The sequence below is a fragment of the Haliaeetus albicilla genome, chromosome 10 (genome assembly GCF_947461875.1).
Source record: "Haliaeetus albicilla chromosome 10, bHalAlb1.1, whole genome shotgun sequence".
NCBI classification, from domain to species: Eukaryota; Metazoa; Chordata; class Aves; order Accipitriformes; family Accipitridae; genus Haliaeetus; species Haliaeetus albicilla.
Window position 1 is genome coordinate 21,773,788 of NC_091492.1, and position 17,412 is coordinate 21,791,199.

Sequence of the window (17,412 nt, forward strand, 5' to 3'; positions counted from 1 at the left end):
ATGAAATTTGACTTATTAAGAGATGATGAATGTATTTGATAAAAGCTTTTTCATTAGCTGTTGTGCTGGAATTATTTGTTGGGGCCTCCTTTCCTTTCTTCACTCATTTCTCCTCTGCATTCACCAGCAGATGCTGTGCAGTACTGCCAAAACCCATGCTCTCAATTTTGCCTCTCTACTGGAATACTCTTCAGTTGTTCTGGGATGTTTCTGGTTGGGGTTAAGGTGTCCAGGAAGGTAGTTTGAGAGTTAGGTTGTCTCAGTGTAGCTTAAATAGATGTATGGGCTGGCTGATGCTGCAGGTGGAGATGTCACTGTGCTTTCCCAGTCATCTGACTGGTGCTGCTGGGACTTGTCCATAATCTCGTTGGTACTAGCCTGGCAGAAAACTCTAAACCAGCAATCAGCTTTTTATGTTGATTTGCTGAGTTTTGGACTCTGCCATGAGCTGGACCCAGTGGCAGGGGCGAGGAAGATGGCAGCCTCCCTGCCACCTCGATGGATGGGATATCAGGTTGGTTAAGCAGTCTGCTGTGGTTTCACCTGGCTCTTTCTAACAGTCCTCCTTTCCTCCTCTCTTGTGACACTACCAGCATCCTTGCATGCCTTTTGGTCTTAAGTTTTTTGCCAGTGTTGTGAGAGAGCTTTCCAGGAGCAAATTTTTCTTTCTTTTTTCTTTTCTTGAAACCTCCTGGCTGGATCTGCAGCTTGGTGTCGATGCTGTGCTTAGTAGCAGAGCTCTGTTGTGGAGGAGTGTTATGGGAAACATTGTATCTGGTAGCAGCACTGCCAAACTTCTGTGGCAAACACATAATTTCAGGGTCTGTCTTGCTCCACAACACATCAGGACTGGCTGGAAAGCCTCCAAGAGGAGGAAGAGAAGGGACTGAGGGAAGAACAAACAAACATCTGGGACAAATTTGCTTTGATTGTGCCGCATGTTAGAACATGCTCTGATGTGTGGATCAGCATTGAAATGAGAAAGGTCCCTGCTAAGAGGGCTTAGGGGCTTGAGAGTCCCCCATGCAGGGAGACTGAAGCAGCAGGGACAAGAATAGCTTGTGCAAGTGGGCTGTTTCACACAGACTGTGGCATTTTCAGCACGGAGCAGCTGTGCGGCCTCCAAGCACCCAGCTTGCAGCTTTGCACAGGAACAGCCAGCTAGGAGTAAATGATCTGCTGCTAAGAAATAACCAGCAAAGGTATTTGGCTGCTTAGGTGAATGAATCTGCATTTCCTTTAATTGCACCATGCTCTGTGGTCACTTTTGATGCATCAGAATTAAAACTTAAGTGTGTTCTGTCATTCTACTGCTATGGTGTTTGGACAGGGAGGAATCTCTGCTGTGGAGGAAAGGCACGCAGCCTGCTAAAGTCTTTGTTTTGTGTCAAGCAAATGTGAAAGAAGCAAAACATGACAATAACTAAAATTCTACTGACTTCTTATCAAAGCTACATAGGAAAGGGTAAGACTTGCTTAACTATCTTGGTGTTTGAAGCAGATACTGAACATTGGATCCTCAAAGTGTGAGTGGACAAGGCCCACTTCATTCTTGGCTCCTTTTGCGCTGGCTGCTGGGCCAGAAGGACACACAACATGTTGTGCTGGTGTTTTATGATCTTGCTTTGTGGTATCTTTTCTGAATGAGCATACTTGTCTTAATGGTGTCATACCCATAGAGGATATAAAATGTCAGCACAGGTGGAAAAGGTTGTGGAATGTAGAATTCAGTTAAAACAGTGAGAAACACAGTTGCAGAATTTGTTATTTGGGGTGATTTGCTACTTGTGCTTTGTGTGTGCAGGGTGGATAAAGAAATTGCTGCTGGTCCTGATAATTTGACTTTCGTATGTAAAGTTCTGTGTATGTTTTGGAGGTGGTTGTTAGGTGTTTGTGTATAACTTGTATTATTAATTTTGCATAAACTGGGAGTGCCTAACCTATGTGGAAATAATTATTTGGTCAAATGATTTGCAGCATTGCAAACTTTGGTGCTCTGTTTTTAAGTGGGGAAAAAATAATTTATGTGAATTAAGCAAAGTATAGGGAAGCTAGGAGCTTGATAACTTTGGTGCATGATATACGCACAGTACCATGCTTCAAACAGGCTTTTTTGAAAGAATGAATGATTAAGTGTAGAGTTTTTTTGCTGACATGACAACACTGGGTGTTTTTAGTACTAACAGTTCACTGGCATTAGAGAATATTTCAAGCTCAGCTTAACAAGTTTAACTTTTATTGCTCACTAAACGTGTAATTACATTAGGAAGTCTTCTCATCTGTTTTGAACTTAAATTATCACTGGTTTCAACTTTTTTATCACACATGATTCTTTCAGGATTGCAGGATGTGTGAAAACGGTTTACTGTAGCCATATGCTTGTTGGCACAGAACTCCAGGATGTTTCAGTAGGTTTGAAGCATGGGTGGTTGTGTGATGTGTGGTTTTTCTTATTTTATAAAAGCTGTGCTGATTCTTGCCTAGTCTATTGTATCTGTTCTTGTTTCCACAGATTCTTCTGCAGAATCACTTCTAGTGGTTGCCTTGGGATCAGGTTTGCAGGAGGGTGGCTCCCCCTGATCTCTCCTTGATCTCTATCTTGCATCTAGCCTGTGCTGTTTTCTGGTGTTATAAGTCTAGCTAGCTTGTTACGCGCGGATTCAATTGCTTTATTGCAAGTTTGCTGTCCTGGCTGGGTATGTTAGGTGCAAAGGGATTGCTGTTATCTGTGGGAAGGACACAGCTAAGAAGTAAATTTTCCCTTTATCAGGTTGATAGCTTCCTTGTTAGAAGCTCCTGGGACAGCAGGCCTGCTCTACTACTTCTCTACAGATATTGGTGAGAAATGTGTTTGTTTAGGTCAGAGTGGAAAACTTCAACACTGTGTCTGGGAACCATGAGCTGCCTGTACTGCATGTCCATATGCACTGTGCTCTGTGTTATATCGTACATGTGACAGTGCAATGAACTGGGGAACACCTGCAGTCTGGCTGGACTTCTCCCTACCCTCTATTTCATGGGAAGGCAGCTGCTTTAATTAACATTCTTTCCTAATTAACCATATGGTCTTTTTGCAATCTGTTCCTGAATTTAGGGGGAGAACATCTACTGGGTTCCTCCCATCCACAAGCCAATTGCCATTTTATTTTGCTGGTTTACTCCGTGCTGGTTCTTGGTGGTTTTTGCTTGAGCAGGTCCAAAGTCTGTTGTCTTCAGTGGCTGAAGATTATCCATAATTAGTATTTGAGATATGCCTGGTCCTTGCTTTTCAGCAAGTGCACTGCTACTCTTCCCGTAAAAGAATAGTGGAAATATCTGCTGTCATCCCCTGTTCTCCTCTAAGGAGGATTTAAAATCTGGGAATAAAGGCACTTGTGTAGTTGACTTCACACTCTTCTGTTTGTGTGACATTTGCAAGGGAGCAAAGGAAAGGAAGGTCAAGCAGCTGCTGGTGATGACAATAGTCCCTGCAGAGACTTCTCCCAAGACCTTGAGTTTCATCCACAGCTATTGATTAGGATTCTTACCTTGCTTTTCAAAATCCAATGGTGTGAATTATTTTTTTTAGGATGTGATGAAATAAGACCAAATCAAGTCTCTTTTGTATACACAGCCGAAAGGGGCTCTGACTCAAGCTGTGGGGGTGACAGTAATTGCACCCCAGGCGGTGTGCTCTTCACTAGATGGTGATGCACGACACTGGTTCGTGATACAGCTATGGCTAGATAAGCATTGCTGGGAACCAGGATGATGATGGTCCCTTTCTGAAGCTAAAGCACCAATGCCTTGTGCCTCCTTGAGCCTGGGTAGTGGTGGTGGGTTGCTCGTTTGCTGTACAGTTTTGACCTAGTTTTATACTGCTGCTGAAGCAGAGGGATTTAGAAAGGGATGGCCGTCGTGGCTTGTTTCAGTGAGTTGAGATCTTGTGGATGAGAAAAGGCACTTTTAAACACAGCAGTGTTGATGACCTCATAGTCTGGTGGTGATATGACTTCATACAAACCTTTGAATTTCTCTGTAACAAAGTTCACAATACTAATGCAGTATGATTTGTGTCTGTTGTATGTGGCTGAATGGAAGGAAATGCTTTTTTTTCTGTTCAGGTTTCCTTATAGCTGGTACTTGTGCTAAACTCTGCTTTTCCTGAGAGGTAGGAAGTGGTGTTTGTACTCTGGAATGTGAGTGTTAGTATGCGAAGGAGTTTGGAGAGCTTTTTAGAGAACTGCAAAGGGAGGCAATATATTCCCACTGACGCTGCTAAACAGCAAAAGCTTCTGTAAGCCCAGAGGCACATGTACTTTCTGTGAAGTCTGTTTTTAATCCTTCAATTAAGAGATGTAAGAGGAGTCCTTCTCCCTCACTAATCGGTGGATTAGCTGCCATCAGCTTCCTCTCCTAAAATGCCTCAACTAGTGTGCAGTGCTGGTCTGGGCTGCTCTCCTCCTTCCTCCTGCCCCGGGGGTTTCTGAGCATCCATGTTCCCCAAGCTCGCCATGTGGGAATGACACAATGCAGCTTTTCTTGCTTCTTAACTTTTCTTAGTGGTAATTTGAAACTTACCTTTTTTTCATGACTCTTACTACACAAGCATATTGTTCTGAAACTGCTTGTTTGTAAGGTTTGTTGGGTAGATGTAGTGGATAGAGGGCCACAGGCTGTCTCCTTAGAAAGGCAGAAACGGTGTGGGTTGTGCTGCAGAAATTTTTCTTTCCCTTTGTCAAACTCAGCCCTTCAGTTTATCAGACACAAGATAAAAAGGATTACTTTTCTCCTTTTGCTTCACTTAAATCGGGAGAAGGTCAGCATTGCCACTGAACCCACCTCTCCTACACTTGCAATGGAAAGAGGGAAGAAGGATCACTGCTTTTAGCTAGCAAGTGGTCATCTTGTTCTGCATTTAAAGGATTATTGGCTAGATTTTATGCTTTTGCATATTTAAGTACTGAACTGTGAATGTATGCAGTACTAAAGCTTAGTTAAGGTCCCATTTAACTTCCATTACTCTCTTCAGAAGAATAAGGCTTGATTTCTCAGAGCTGAGGTTTGCAGAGCACAGGGAAGGCTGGTATTTCAATGTGTAGTATTTTAACGTTGTGTATTTCAAGAAAATCTTGTTTAAGCTTCCCAAGTCAGTGAGAACCAGCCTGTTATCTTCTTGGGCTCATATTTCCAGAAAAACTGAGCTTTAATCTTTGGTGGATGTGAAGCAAAGGTTACTACATTGGAGGTTGCAAAAACAACTGAAGCAACCAAGAAGGGTTTTGGGAGAGTGCTCTCTGGCCCTTTCAAATTCTTCTTCTTGCATGTGTGTTAGTAAGTTCTGTCCTCTAGAGGAGAATTACAGTGCTAGCCTATATATTTTTATAAAGAAACTGTCCTTGACTAAAAGACTGAGACAGCAACTTTTCAGTGGAAGGCATTTTGCCTCTCAGCTTTTGCAGTTAGCTTAGTCTAAAACCTCTGTCTGTTGCTGAATGATTAAGATGGATGCAGAAAATTAAGGAAGAACCATATTGTAAGTCATAATAGTGTTGGTCTTAGAGGCTGCTTTAAAATAGTGTAATTTGGATGTCATCTTAGTTTTCAGTTGTGAGGATCAGTTCTGCAGTCTGAGGATAATGAACAGGCAACTACTAGCCTTTTAAAAAAAGTTGATATCCTAATTTTCAAATTTATGATTACTTCGGGAGATACGGTTTTAGGTGGTGGCAGTCTGACCAAACTGCAATTAATTACTGTGATCCTTCAGGTACTGTTTTGTTTTTTATGTTCTAAGTGGAGAGGTGATTTCTGCCACTTCCTGCTGTACAAAACAAAAGTGCTTTAGTTAATAATGGCTGTAATTAAGGACTTGGAAATGTTTCCTATGCTCTCTTTTTCCCATAAACTTGTGTTTATTCTCTCCAAAGCGGCAATGGTGGAAGTGTTGGCGTAACATGTGCAGAGGCAAATGCTTGCACTAAAAAAAACTCCTTGGGATCTGGGCTGCTTGCTTCCAAAACTGATGAAATGCTCCTTCTCTTATGTCAAATATCTGAGGTCTAATGTGCTAGTGTCAATGATGTGTTTAAGCTTTGAGTGGTTTTGAGTGTCTGTGGCTCTTAGAGCATGTCTGGCATCTTAAATATCAGTGGAAGCAGAGACTTTGTGAGTCAAGGTTGATTTTTCTGTGGGTATGATGGGCAGGTGATTTTGTCCTGCATTTGTGCTGTTCTGCTATGGAGATTAGATACAGATTTGTATGATTAACTTTTTTCAAGGTGTTCTCCATTGTGAGAGCTACACAGGCTGGAAGGAGGACAGGATGGTTTGCAGCTGGAGTTCTTTCCAAAGGGGCTCCCTGTGGAATGTGGGTGTTTCGAACACGCTAACTAGTGTCTGGTGCAGTCTGTGCATTAGGACTTGTCAGTTGGATTGTCGTGAGGACATAGTAATACCTTCATTACTATTAAATACAGAATATAGTGAACATTTTGAAATTATGTATGAATATTGGATGTTACCAGTTTCTCATGGTTGAAGGTGTGAATCTGAGGACTGCTTTGGACAGGCCCCTTTATGTACAGCTGAAAGAAAAGATGTTGCTTCTTAAATGGGCAATATGAACACTTCAGTCTGGGGGAGGGAAGCGAGTCCTACCTTTCTCCTTCAGTTGTATGCATGAAACTTATTTTTCTTTAAAACTCTATTACCACATCTTTGTTTTCCCACAGGTGCTTTTTTGCCTTCTCAGTTCGGGCAGTTGGGCCAAACACAAGTGCATTCATTATGTTTTTGCAGTGTCTACATAAATGCTGCTACTCTTGTGCCATTTATATTCTGTAGAGTTATGACAGCATTGTGTCTAAAGTACCTGTTTCAATCTTTTTGGTACTTGGATATCATCACTTCTTTTATGCAGCTTTTAAAATTTCCTATTGCTTATGTGAAATTGTTTCTTAAATGAAAACGAGTTGACAGTATGTTAGTTTCTATAAGTTTATGCTCTTCTGTATGTTAAATGCATCACATCAGTAGTGAACTGATGCTCCTTTTTTCTCCTTTCAGCCAGATAATGAAATCTCTTCAGACTGCAATCATGTAAGTACTGCTTTGTTTTATTCAGTCTCTAGCTATGGCATTTGCACCTTATATCCCTTATCAGCCTTAGGTATTTTGCATAGTTTGGTAGTTTGCAAAAGACATTAATCAGGACACATCTGGGTTTTGGTACTGGCCTGTGGAGGAAGAATGCAAGGTGACTACTTTAACCCAGTATAGCCACTACGGTCTTACTGGAGACTTCAGAGTAGAACATATTTAAGAGCTTTATAAACTGCACTGCTGTGTCAGAGGAGGATAGCAGACGTCTTTCCTATTTTATAGTTGGGGGGTGGTTCCTGTGAGTTACTGGGAGCAATATGATGTGCTGCTTTTGGGAAAGATGTGAGCAGTGCTGAATTTAAACTCTTAATTTCAGCTGTTGAAGCCTTCTGTATTACTTTCACAGCTGCTAAATTCTTAGACTTGCTTGGAAAATGCTGTGGGGATGTGATATTTAGAGGCAGTTTGAACCACTTGGCTGGTTTTAGAACAGATTCCCTCTCAGCACTGTGTTTAACAGTGAGCAAACTGTTAGCCAGTTTTCAGGCTGTCAAGCTGACTCTTCAAATCCTGAGACTTTAAAAAAAATAAAAAAATCAGAGCTAAGGTTGGTATTAGGTTTCCTTTGGTTTCTCTCATTTGCATTCTGTTAGAATATACCATATCAAGATCCTTAATTGTTTGGTTAGCCCTAGACACAGACAAGTGCATGTCTCAATGACGGTCTTGGCTTCAGATGCTTGAGAAGCGTATTTTGGTTTATTATTGGAAGATATATTCCAGAAATGAAACTCAGCCACGCTGTACAACTAGTAATTTCTAACTACGTTTATAAATTAACCTTTAGCACTGTGCTGCCTGACTTCATGGCAGCTGTAATTCTCTGTTGTGCAGGGTTGGATCAGATGAAGGGCATGTCATGTTTCTGTTTAAGTCCTTTTTTGAAAAAAAGAAAACTTCAGTAATTAAAACATATCTACCTGATACTTAAATATGCCAACAGAAATTACCTGAATGAAGAAAAACTTGAGAATTCAAAGTTGGACCTTTTCTCTGCATGATTAAATGACAGCATGTCTGCCACAAGGCAGATGTCAGGCTGCTGTGGATTATAGAAGCCTTTCAGGAATAGGAGGTGTGGACAAAATCTCATTTTCCCAGGCAGAAATTGAAGAGGAGTGATCAAAAGCTAGACCATGGAGAGGTGCCTCATGTCCAAATGTTTTCTTTGCCTCTCTCTGCAGTCTTTGGTAGTACAACTGCTGATAATCTCCTGGGAAAATACTGCCTAGTGCTAAAATCTGGATTTTTATGTTGCAAGTTTAACCTTCCTTCCATCTGTGGGAAGGTTCCTTTGGAGAGCATCTCATTTTGAGACTCTCCGAAGTTCGAGATTACAGATGCAGAGGTGTATTCTTATGGTGTTGGACCTCATTCTTGTCCTTCCGATCCTAGCTGGGAGAGGTCTACAGGACTTTGCAAGGACAGGTTCCCTGTTTATTCACTTCTGTCTGTTAAACCTGTATATTTACAACTTCTTCCTCCCTCTGAAATGCCCTAGGATCCCATCATCTCTTTTTTTAACTTTTCATAACTCCATGATATGAGGTGTGGAAGACAGTGCAGCTGTGCTGATCCAATTTTAGTTCTGTATGCCTGCTTCCACTCTCTTGGAGATGATGTAAAACTGTTTTCCTTGCGTAGGAGCATGGTTTTGTGCGTTCTTAGCGTTTTATGCACAATTTAAACAGTTTGGTCAAACTTTATTTTGAAGTTTATCTTTTTGATATTAACTCGATTTTGTCACAAAGGCAGAGTATTTTAAATAAATTTTTAAAACTATTTAATCTTTATGTTAATGAAAAATGTTTAAATGCAACTGAAGTTCCTAGAGAAAAGCAGATAAGCTAATAGAGCTTTTCTCGGGCAACATCTTAGCTATTAATTTGCTGAGGTTTTGCTATCTTACCCTGTGTTTTTACTTCATGGTGCCTCAGGAGGTCATCTGGGATGTGTATCTATCTGCAGAGTGTGACTTGCCCAAGACTGATTCTTGCACACAGTGACCAAATGCATCTAGGCTCCTATGTGAGCTAATCTCTGGCTCCTAGAAGAACAGTCACCCTTACTGAGGCGTTTTGTAATCTAACCTCTAATGTATCGTTGTGCTTAGCAAGAGAGAGAACCTTCTATAGGTTTGAAATATATCTGCATCCAAAACGTTGGTTGCAGTGCCTCACAGAAGGAAGTGAATAAGGGACCCAGCTGCATTGTCCTACTTCCTTTTTTGCTAGGCTTTTATTAGGTTTTCAGCATGAAACCTGCTCATATTGAGGACTTCATTTTTGTTAGATCGTTTGCATCCTGCAGACAAGTCATGGCACAGAAAGGTGTGGTGGGCTAAAGACACTGCTAAAATATGCAGCAGGTAGCAAGTTACAGCTTTTGTTGTTTTATCCTTTCAGTTATGAAATTGTCTTCATTAGATATATTTCCTTTTAATGAGTCGGCTCATGACCTTATGGAGAGATTTTTTAACAGTCTGAATTTGTTCAGGATGAGAAAATTACTATGAAGGGACAAAGTTATCAAGGAGACTTTGCATTGATTGTTGCGTTGTAGAAGGATGATGATACAGATCAGGAATAAATGATGTTTCATTCTTTTCTGAAGCAAAATATGTCATTCTTCATGGGAAGCTCTTAAACCCCCTTTCTATAAATTCTCTCTCTATAGCTGTTGTGGAACTACAAGCTGAACCTGACTACAGATCCGAAGTTTGAATCCGTGGCCAGAGAAGTCTGCAAGTCCACTATTGCAGAGGTAAACCAGAAGAAAGGCATGGCTGCTATTGTGGCACTAGGCTTTTTTTCATTTCTCTGTGATAGTGAATTAGTGTGCGAATAATGTTTTGGGTTTGGGGAAGCTCTAGTCTTACATGCCAGATTACTAGATGTAATTAATTCGATCTCCTTGTGGAAAAAAACAGTTACCTTAGTGGTACCAGACAAAGGAGTGGGGGAAAGAAATGATAAACTAACAACCTGTCAGCTCTTACCTGACCTTTTGTCAGAAATCTGTTGTGGATTGGATTTGTCCCCTCTTTATCAAGTGTTGGAGAATTGTAGCAGTGTTGATGTAGTGATGGTTCCACTGAATTTAGCGTAAGGCTGGTTTTGGATTGTGTTTTGCTAGCAGAGAGGATAAGTACGTAGACATCAAATGATGAATCAGCTTTTTTTTCCTTTGTGGCTCAAAGTTTAATTACTCCAAGGAGACTCTGTTAGGAACTTCATCTTTTTAGGTTGCACTAGGAGCTAGTCCTCTGTGTCTCAAGCATCAACACACCTTAGTCCAGCTTCAAAGATTACATGATTAATCATTTCTTTCCTTGTGCTCATGCTAGAGCTCTTGAGGCTATGCACTCAGCCACGCAGGAGCTGACTGAGCTGAGGTTTTTTTACCTTTGGTTGGGGTAGTTTTCAGCTAGACTTAAGGGGAAGCACTGCACCCAAGGCTCTTCACAGCAGTACAGGCTTCAGCTGACTTAATTCAGTCATTAAACCATGCTCTGAAAAACACCCTTTGAATATCCACCAGAATAATTTTGCCTACCCATAAACTTGCCTTTTAAAAAAAATATTCAGTTTGCTCTAGATAATGGCCTCTTTGTGACTTTCAAAGTAGGTTTTCTTGAAAGACAATTAGTTGCATGAATAGCAAATTGTCTCTCCAACCCCAGTCTGAGTTGACAGTTTGTTTTCTGTAGGTCTAGTTTTCAGTGGTGCAGACTTGCTTATTAGATGAGGAATATGTCAGTGCATGTTTGAGTGGTTCCCCAAGTCCTCACATTTTGATGGACTATGTGGATCCTCGTTCTTCACAAAGTTTTCATTTGAGAGGAACACACAAAGATCTGGGAAATTGAGGATGTCAACAGCAGCCTGGCTCCAAAAGTTTGGGAATTAGTGATGTAGTTGAGGGGTACTTGATTGCTTTTTCTTCATGGCCTGCCAGGGTTCTGCTTCCCCTTCTCAGCACCAGCTGAGTTGTGTTAAGAATAGTGTTAGTGGGAAACTATTACTTAGTATAAGGAGAGATCAAGAAAATAGTTAATACAAGAAGGCTAGAGTATTAAACAATGGAAGGAGAACAGCTTGCATCAAAGGGTTACACTGTGTTTGGAGTTCAATAACTCCCAAAAGCAAACTGTTCAATAACTCCCAAATACGTCAAAACTCACTTTTTGCAGTCATAGGGAAGATTATATTTTTCTGTTTTACGTCATATAGCTGCTGCAGAATTTTTATGACTAAGGCATTCTTGAAAATGCTCTTTTAACAGTCTGTTTAGTTACCACTTTTGTACAGTGACAGTCTGGCATTGTTGTAAATGATGCCTCTAAATCTGGGATATGATGTAGAAAATCAGTGGGAAGAGCATAGCATTTTAGCTGTACATTAACCACCAGTGTTCCTCTTATAATTGTGGTGAATGAGAACATGAACTGCTGGTATTCTGCTGTTTGAGTGGTTTTTATTTAAAGAAAAAAAAGTATTGCATAAGTAACAAATAATCTCATGTGTTTCATCTTCTGATACTTAATACTGAGGCAGGTGCATAAGCTATTGAGTAATTTTTAAAAGTACTTGCAAAACACTCTTTAAAACTAATGTAGTGGGAATATACTGCTGACATGCAGTATTAGCCTATTAATATTTTTCTTTAATTCACAGTAACAGTTTTCGTGCTGGTGACTGAGCTCTGATTTTAAGTATTGTTTTGTATTAAGAACAAAGTACAACTAGAAGAGTAATTTCTAGTAAAAGTCATTTGGGAATTGGTGACTGTCCCAACCGGGTATATTCTGAAAAGTCTACCTTTAATTTTATCAGCCAAGTATAGATATAAATATAAACTTTTTTCTCAACTGTTGTGATTTTGTAAGTTCTGGTGATAGTTTTAATCTAGAATTATAGTTGGCTACCATATAATGGTGGTTGTTTCAGAAGTAGCCAGGCAATAACATGATTGCTGGGGCTTTTATGCAGTTCGCTGACTCAGGCCATGATGCTCTGGGGCTGTTTCCAAAGCCAGGCTCTTCCAAAACCAGCATGTTGCTGTTGTGTGCTGGTTTTGCTCGTGGTACTTGAGCTGCAGTAGAGCCAAACTGAATATGTGGCTTTCTCAGAGAAAGCTTGCTCAACTCTCTCCCTTTCACCCTGCAATGAATCATACGTGCTCTCACTTCAGAATGTATTTTATGCCTTATCTATAACAATTACATTAACCTTAGTAACTATGTTTTTCCAATAGCTATATAGATTAAATACAAAATGTTCTACTAGCCTACATCTGCCTTCACATAATGGCGTTTAAAATGTTGCATGTTTTATTTGTTTTGTAGAAAGCAATGGCCGCATAAGCTGAGGCAAAGAGATCTGTTTTATTCATCTAGTCTGACCTGTATGAGTCTGTCATGGGATGCCCTGAGCTAATTCTTGTTTGAATTGGAATATATCTTTCTAGAGATGGCTCTCCCTTTTTCTAAAATTTCCAGTATAAAGATTCCAACTTGGTATTTGAGAACTGATAAAATGGTTCCCTGCCTGTTCCCTTAGCACTGCCCCCCTTGCTTGGTATCTGAACCTGCCTGGATTATTGATTGCCATGGATCTCCCTTTAGATTGATGAGCCCTTCAGTATTAGTACAGGAACAAATCTTTGATGTAACCGAGTTAACCCACGTATCTATTGCTTGAAAAACTGTCACCACTGCACTCTAGTGTCTGGCTGTCAAGCATGCTTTCTGCATCATTATGGCTGCAATTTTCAGCATACTCCTGAACAGGGGACACAAGAACCGGGCAAGTATTTCAACACAGGCTTCCTAGGGTTAAAAAGAGTCTGTGTAATCTCGATACTCCTTGGAGCAAGGCATTGCACTGTTCCTATTGCAAGATTCCTCGGGGAGCGTCCTTAAGTGATAAGTAACCATGTTTTCCACTTCCTTTGGAAAGATGCTGTCAAAACTGTCTGCATCTTTTACTTCCAAAGGTGATGGTTTTGGCCTTACTGACTGATTCCCTGAGCAGTGCAGGCTGCGATTTATATTGGAGACCTGTCTGTTCATGTACACTGCTTTTCCAATCCTTGCACAGCTTTCAGCTTTTGTTAGCTGTGATTTTTATTTATTTTTTTTAGACCACTGAGTAAAATGGTTTAGTACCAACCATCAGTTCCTATAAGAGCCTGATAAAAATGAATTTGATGAGGATTTTCCTTTATAGTAATTTTCAGCTTCCAGCAAGTTATAAACAGTTCAATAAATACAGTGTTGACTTTTTGATCAGTCTCACTTCTAGCCAAAATGTTATATTGTACGAGGTCAGGTCACTAATGGGGGTCTAAGTATGATTTAGTGATGTTGTAGTATGCTCAGCTTTCTAAATAAAGGTTTGTCAAACTAGCATTTTTTCCTACAAATCCACTTGATTGCAGGGGTTCAATGTGATTATTATGAAAGATGACTATTGAGCAAGAGGGTTTATAATCCTCAAGGTCACTGCATTTGCTTTCTTCAGATACTGGCACACATGATGTATTTCTCATTTCTGAAATATTCTCAAGTATTCTGACTTGCTGAAAATCAAACTAAAGCCTAGAGGGTTTCTTTGCCAGCAGATTTTGAGGCTGCAGATGCAAGTTTCTTGGAGGATGGGTTTGTTTGGTTTTTTTTGTTAAGAAGGTTAAATTCAGTAGCTGCAGCCACTCTATTTTAATTTTTTTTCTTTTTTCTAAACAGATCAAGGAGTGTGCAGATGAACCAGTTGGTAAAGGCTTTTTGGTGTCATGTTTGGTGGATCACAGAGGCAACATCACTGAATACCAGTGCCATCAGTACATCACTAAAATGACAGCCATTATCTTCAGTGATTATCGGTTGATCTGTGGCTTCATGGATGACTGCAAGGCTGACATCAATCTCCTGAAATGTGGCAGCATTCGACCTGGAGAAAAGGTATTCAGAGAACATGTAGATTGTCAATAGGCTTGTAAAAGTCATTCACATAAGGAAACTTATGTGGAGACTCTGCTATAGTAATATTGCCTTACTTGCAACTGAGCAAATATATGTATTACCTCATCTGTCTGAAAAGGGTGATGTTTTGATTCTGTATAGTTCCTCTTTAATAAATATGCATTTGTTCCTCTATGAGGGACTGCTATTCGGAGATGACTTTCATTTGTCTTTCCTTACCGCACTACAGGTGAACTGGTAGGTAGTTGTCTTTTCGATCACGCTCTGTCAGGCTTGACTTGATATGATGAACCCGAACAATAGATTTAAGCAGACCTATTGCTAGGCTTATTTCACAGTCTGGTCAGGTCTGATGCAAGAAGGTTATCAAGGTGATGTGGCCTGTGCTATAACCCTTTCTGTTTTCTCAGGCTGTAGTTGATAGACTGGATCAAGAGCTTATATCTGTTTGCCTCCCCTTTCCCCTGCCCACCTGAAAAACGGTTGAAGGGCACGTATTACCTAGTGTCATATTTTAGTAGTAGAGACTTAAACACTGTACTGCTTTTACTAAATCAGTGTTCTTTTGCCATATGTGACTTCAGCGGAGGTTGATGCAAAGAGCAGTTTGTGGTGACTAGATGTAGGGTTATTTTCAAGGCACTGTCTTTCCCTGTCTACTTCAGCATAACTAATGCAGGCAGCAATTATGTAGTGTGGCAGGAATGAGTGGCTTCTTTTACAGTAAGTTTTTATATTTATGGACAAAGTAAAAATTAGCCTATCAACTTTTTACAGTGCTTTTTAAATTATAGGTCTTACACTTTAACAATTAGTCTCTTAAATCAGCTATTAATAAGGAGGTGAAAAGGTTTAACAAAACATATACACTTTTCTGGTTAAAAAAAGTTTTCCTAGTTGTTGGAGATGTTAGCTGCTGTAAGCAGCTTCACATCCATAGTGTGTTAATTGAAGTGCTAATGTATTCCAGAAGGCTTAGCTGAACAACAGAAAGCACAAAAATAAGTACTTGCTTTAAAGAACAATAGCAGCTCTAGAAGTGGGAGGAACTTGCAGGCACCACAGGTTTGGACTAGTAACAGCTGAGTAACTTGCTTTCTCCATGAAGTAAAGGGTCTCCTAATCCTGGCCTGGAGGACCTCATGAAATAAGAAATTGCTTTTAACAGTCAGTAAAGAATCAGAAGTATAATATGGGAGTCCTGGGTGTCAGGTCTACATATTACCTGTGGCCTGACCAAATTAAAATAAATTAAAATACTTATGGTAGCACTGAAGGGTACAGTAGCCTGGATTTCATGAGTCTAAGCCAAATCTCATCTAATAGAAGTGAAACCAGTGCTGGCAGGCTTGTGTTTGTAACTGCATAACCCACTGTGTTGGTCACAGAAGTTAAGGTGGGTGAAGGGTGAGGATGGCTGTGGGGACTAAGGCCACAAGGCATCTAGGAGAGGGAAACAAATGCAACCTTTGGGTCACCAAGTTTCCGTGGGATAGCAAAGTGAGTTGCTAACCAACCTTTTATGGGGGTTAGTGTGGTTTGTGCATATTCCTCACTTTCTTGGTACCCAACCCAGAATATTTTGCCTTGGTTTGTGAAAGCGTCGCAGCCTGTCATATGATGTCTTTTGTTATGCTGTCATCCTTGGCACTTAAAGCAATTGAAGTATTTATACTGCTATGGAAACAGCTATAAATGGCTATGCAAGCATTTCTTTTGTTGATGTTCTGTTCAATCCCTTTTCTGCTTTGGAGGAATCTCACCTAATATACTCCTGTCAGATGCTGGTTGAGGTTTTATTTCCATGCTGTAGCTTCTGAGAGTTGCCTGTAGAGAAGCAGTCATTACCCTTTTGTGTGACTGAATGTGACTGTGAATTTCATAAATAGGACCTGGACACCTAAGGAGGAAGATGGGGGAAGAGATTCATCTGTCTCTTTTTTTTTCTTTTTTTTTAATGGAAATAAGCACTGCTAGACCACTAACTCCATCCACATCAGGTGGCTAGTAGATTGCAATATGATAGCTTCATCATAGTAACCGGGATAAACTGGCATTTTTAACTGTAAAGGTCACTTTAATAGGTATTCTGGAATTACCCTGCCTCTTGAAGCCCCTCTGCTAGCTAACTGTTTTCCTTTTCTATACTTCCTTTTTTTGTTTTAGCTTGCTTTCTACTTCCTAATTGAATTCTGTTCCTGCTGTGTTTGTTGCTTCTGATGTGGTACTTTCTGTGCTTTCTTGTCCGTGTTTCTTGTTGGTTTTCTACTCTAAGAGCAATAAAGTACAGCTTAGAAGTCTCGATCTGACTGTAGACTTCATTTTGCTGGATATAGCAGAAAGGCTGTAGATATGTCATTTGAAAGCATTAAGTTTTGTAATATGCCTGTGTTGTGGAATTGTTTGTAGGGTTTTTTTTTTCCTTCCAGTTAATGCAGAAATATTTAATAGTAGTTTCAGTCACCTTTCCAGTTGACTGTTGTGCTTTATAGTGAATTTGGTCTCCTGGTTTTTAAAGCTTGCTTTGTCTTCATGCAATAGAGATCTAATTTGAAATTGGTAATTGCAATGGAGTTTTTGTTCTTGGGCTGCCTATCAGAATGAGCTGCTTTACTGATCCTGGTAATGTCCAGGATTATATCAAACTAGTGGGTAGTGTATAGTTGCCCAGGTGCTGGATTTAGCCATGATGTCCAAACTGGAATTGATTATTTTGCCATAATGAAGGCTGCATAAGTGTCAGTTGCACATCTGTTGTAGTACTTTACCAGATAATAGTATTTTTCAGATTTCTAAAAAAAGACACATTAGGAGACCATTGTTTTCTTGATTCCCCCCACCCCCACCCCTAAGTGCTTCAAGTACAGTTGCTCTCACTCTTTGCCTGCTTTCATAGAAGTACTGGACACAGAGGAGAAATGAGTCTAAATGGGAAGAGATGAGGACATTCAGCTCAGTCTTTGTTTACTAATATAGTATTATAGCAGTGTACTATCAACTGAACTACTAGCTAATCTAAGAGCCGTCCCTGTAGCCCTGGTGTCCGGGTTAGGCAGGTGGAGTCCCAAACTGGAACTCGTGATAGATCTGCTGGGTGGTTTTCTGTAGCCTGACTGCTCTGGCTCCAGCAAGTCAGCACAGCTGTTCAGTGCAAGGTGCTGTGCTGATAAGACAGGTTATGTTTTACCCTTCTGCCTGCTGCTCCCTTCTACTCTTGACTCTTTTCTGGTCACCTTTTTAGCTTCTCTCTGCAAGTCTGCAGCTAGAACAGTCATGAACTTGAGGCA

General features: G+C 40.4%; 1 protein-coding gene across 2 annotated transcripts in view; it reads left to right on the forward strand.

Annotated features, from left to right (window-relative positions):
• Positions 1–17,412, forward strand: part of GLG1 (golgi glycoprotein 1) — an 89,186-nt gene that overhangs the window by 33,103 nt on the left and 38,671 nt on the right. For both annotated transcript variants that reach the window (XM_069793796.1, XM_069793797.1), the window contains exons 2-4: positions 7,048–7,080; positions 9,820–9,906; positions 13,889–14,104. In XM_069793796.1, the coding sequence (XP_069649897.1) occupies positions 7,048–7,080; positions 9,820–9,906; positions 13,889–14,104 (336 nt within the window). The remainder of the gene's footprint in view (positions 1–7,047; positions 7,081–9,819; positions 9,907–13,888; positions 14,105–17,412) is intronic.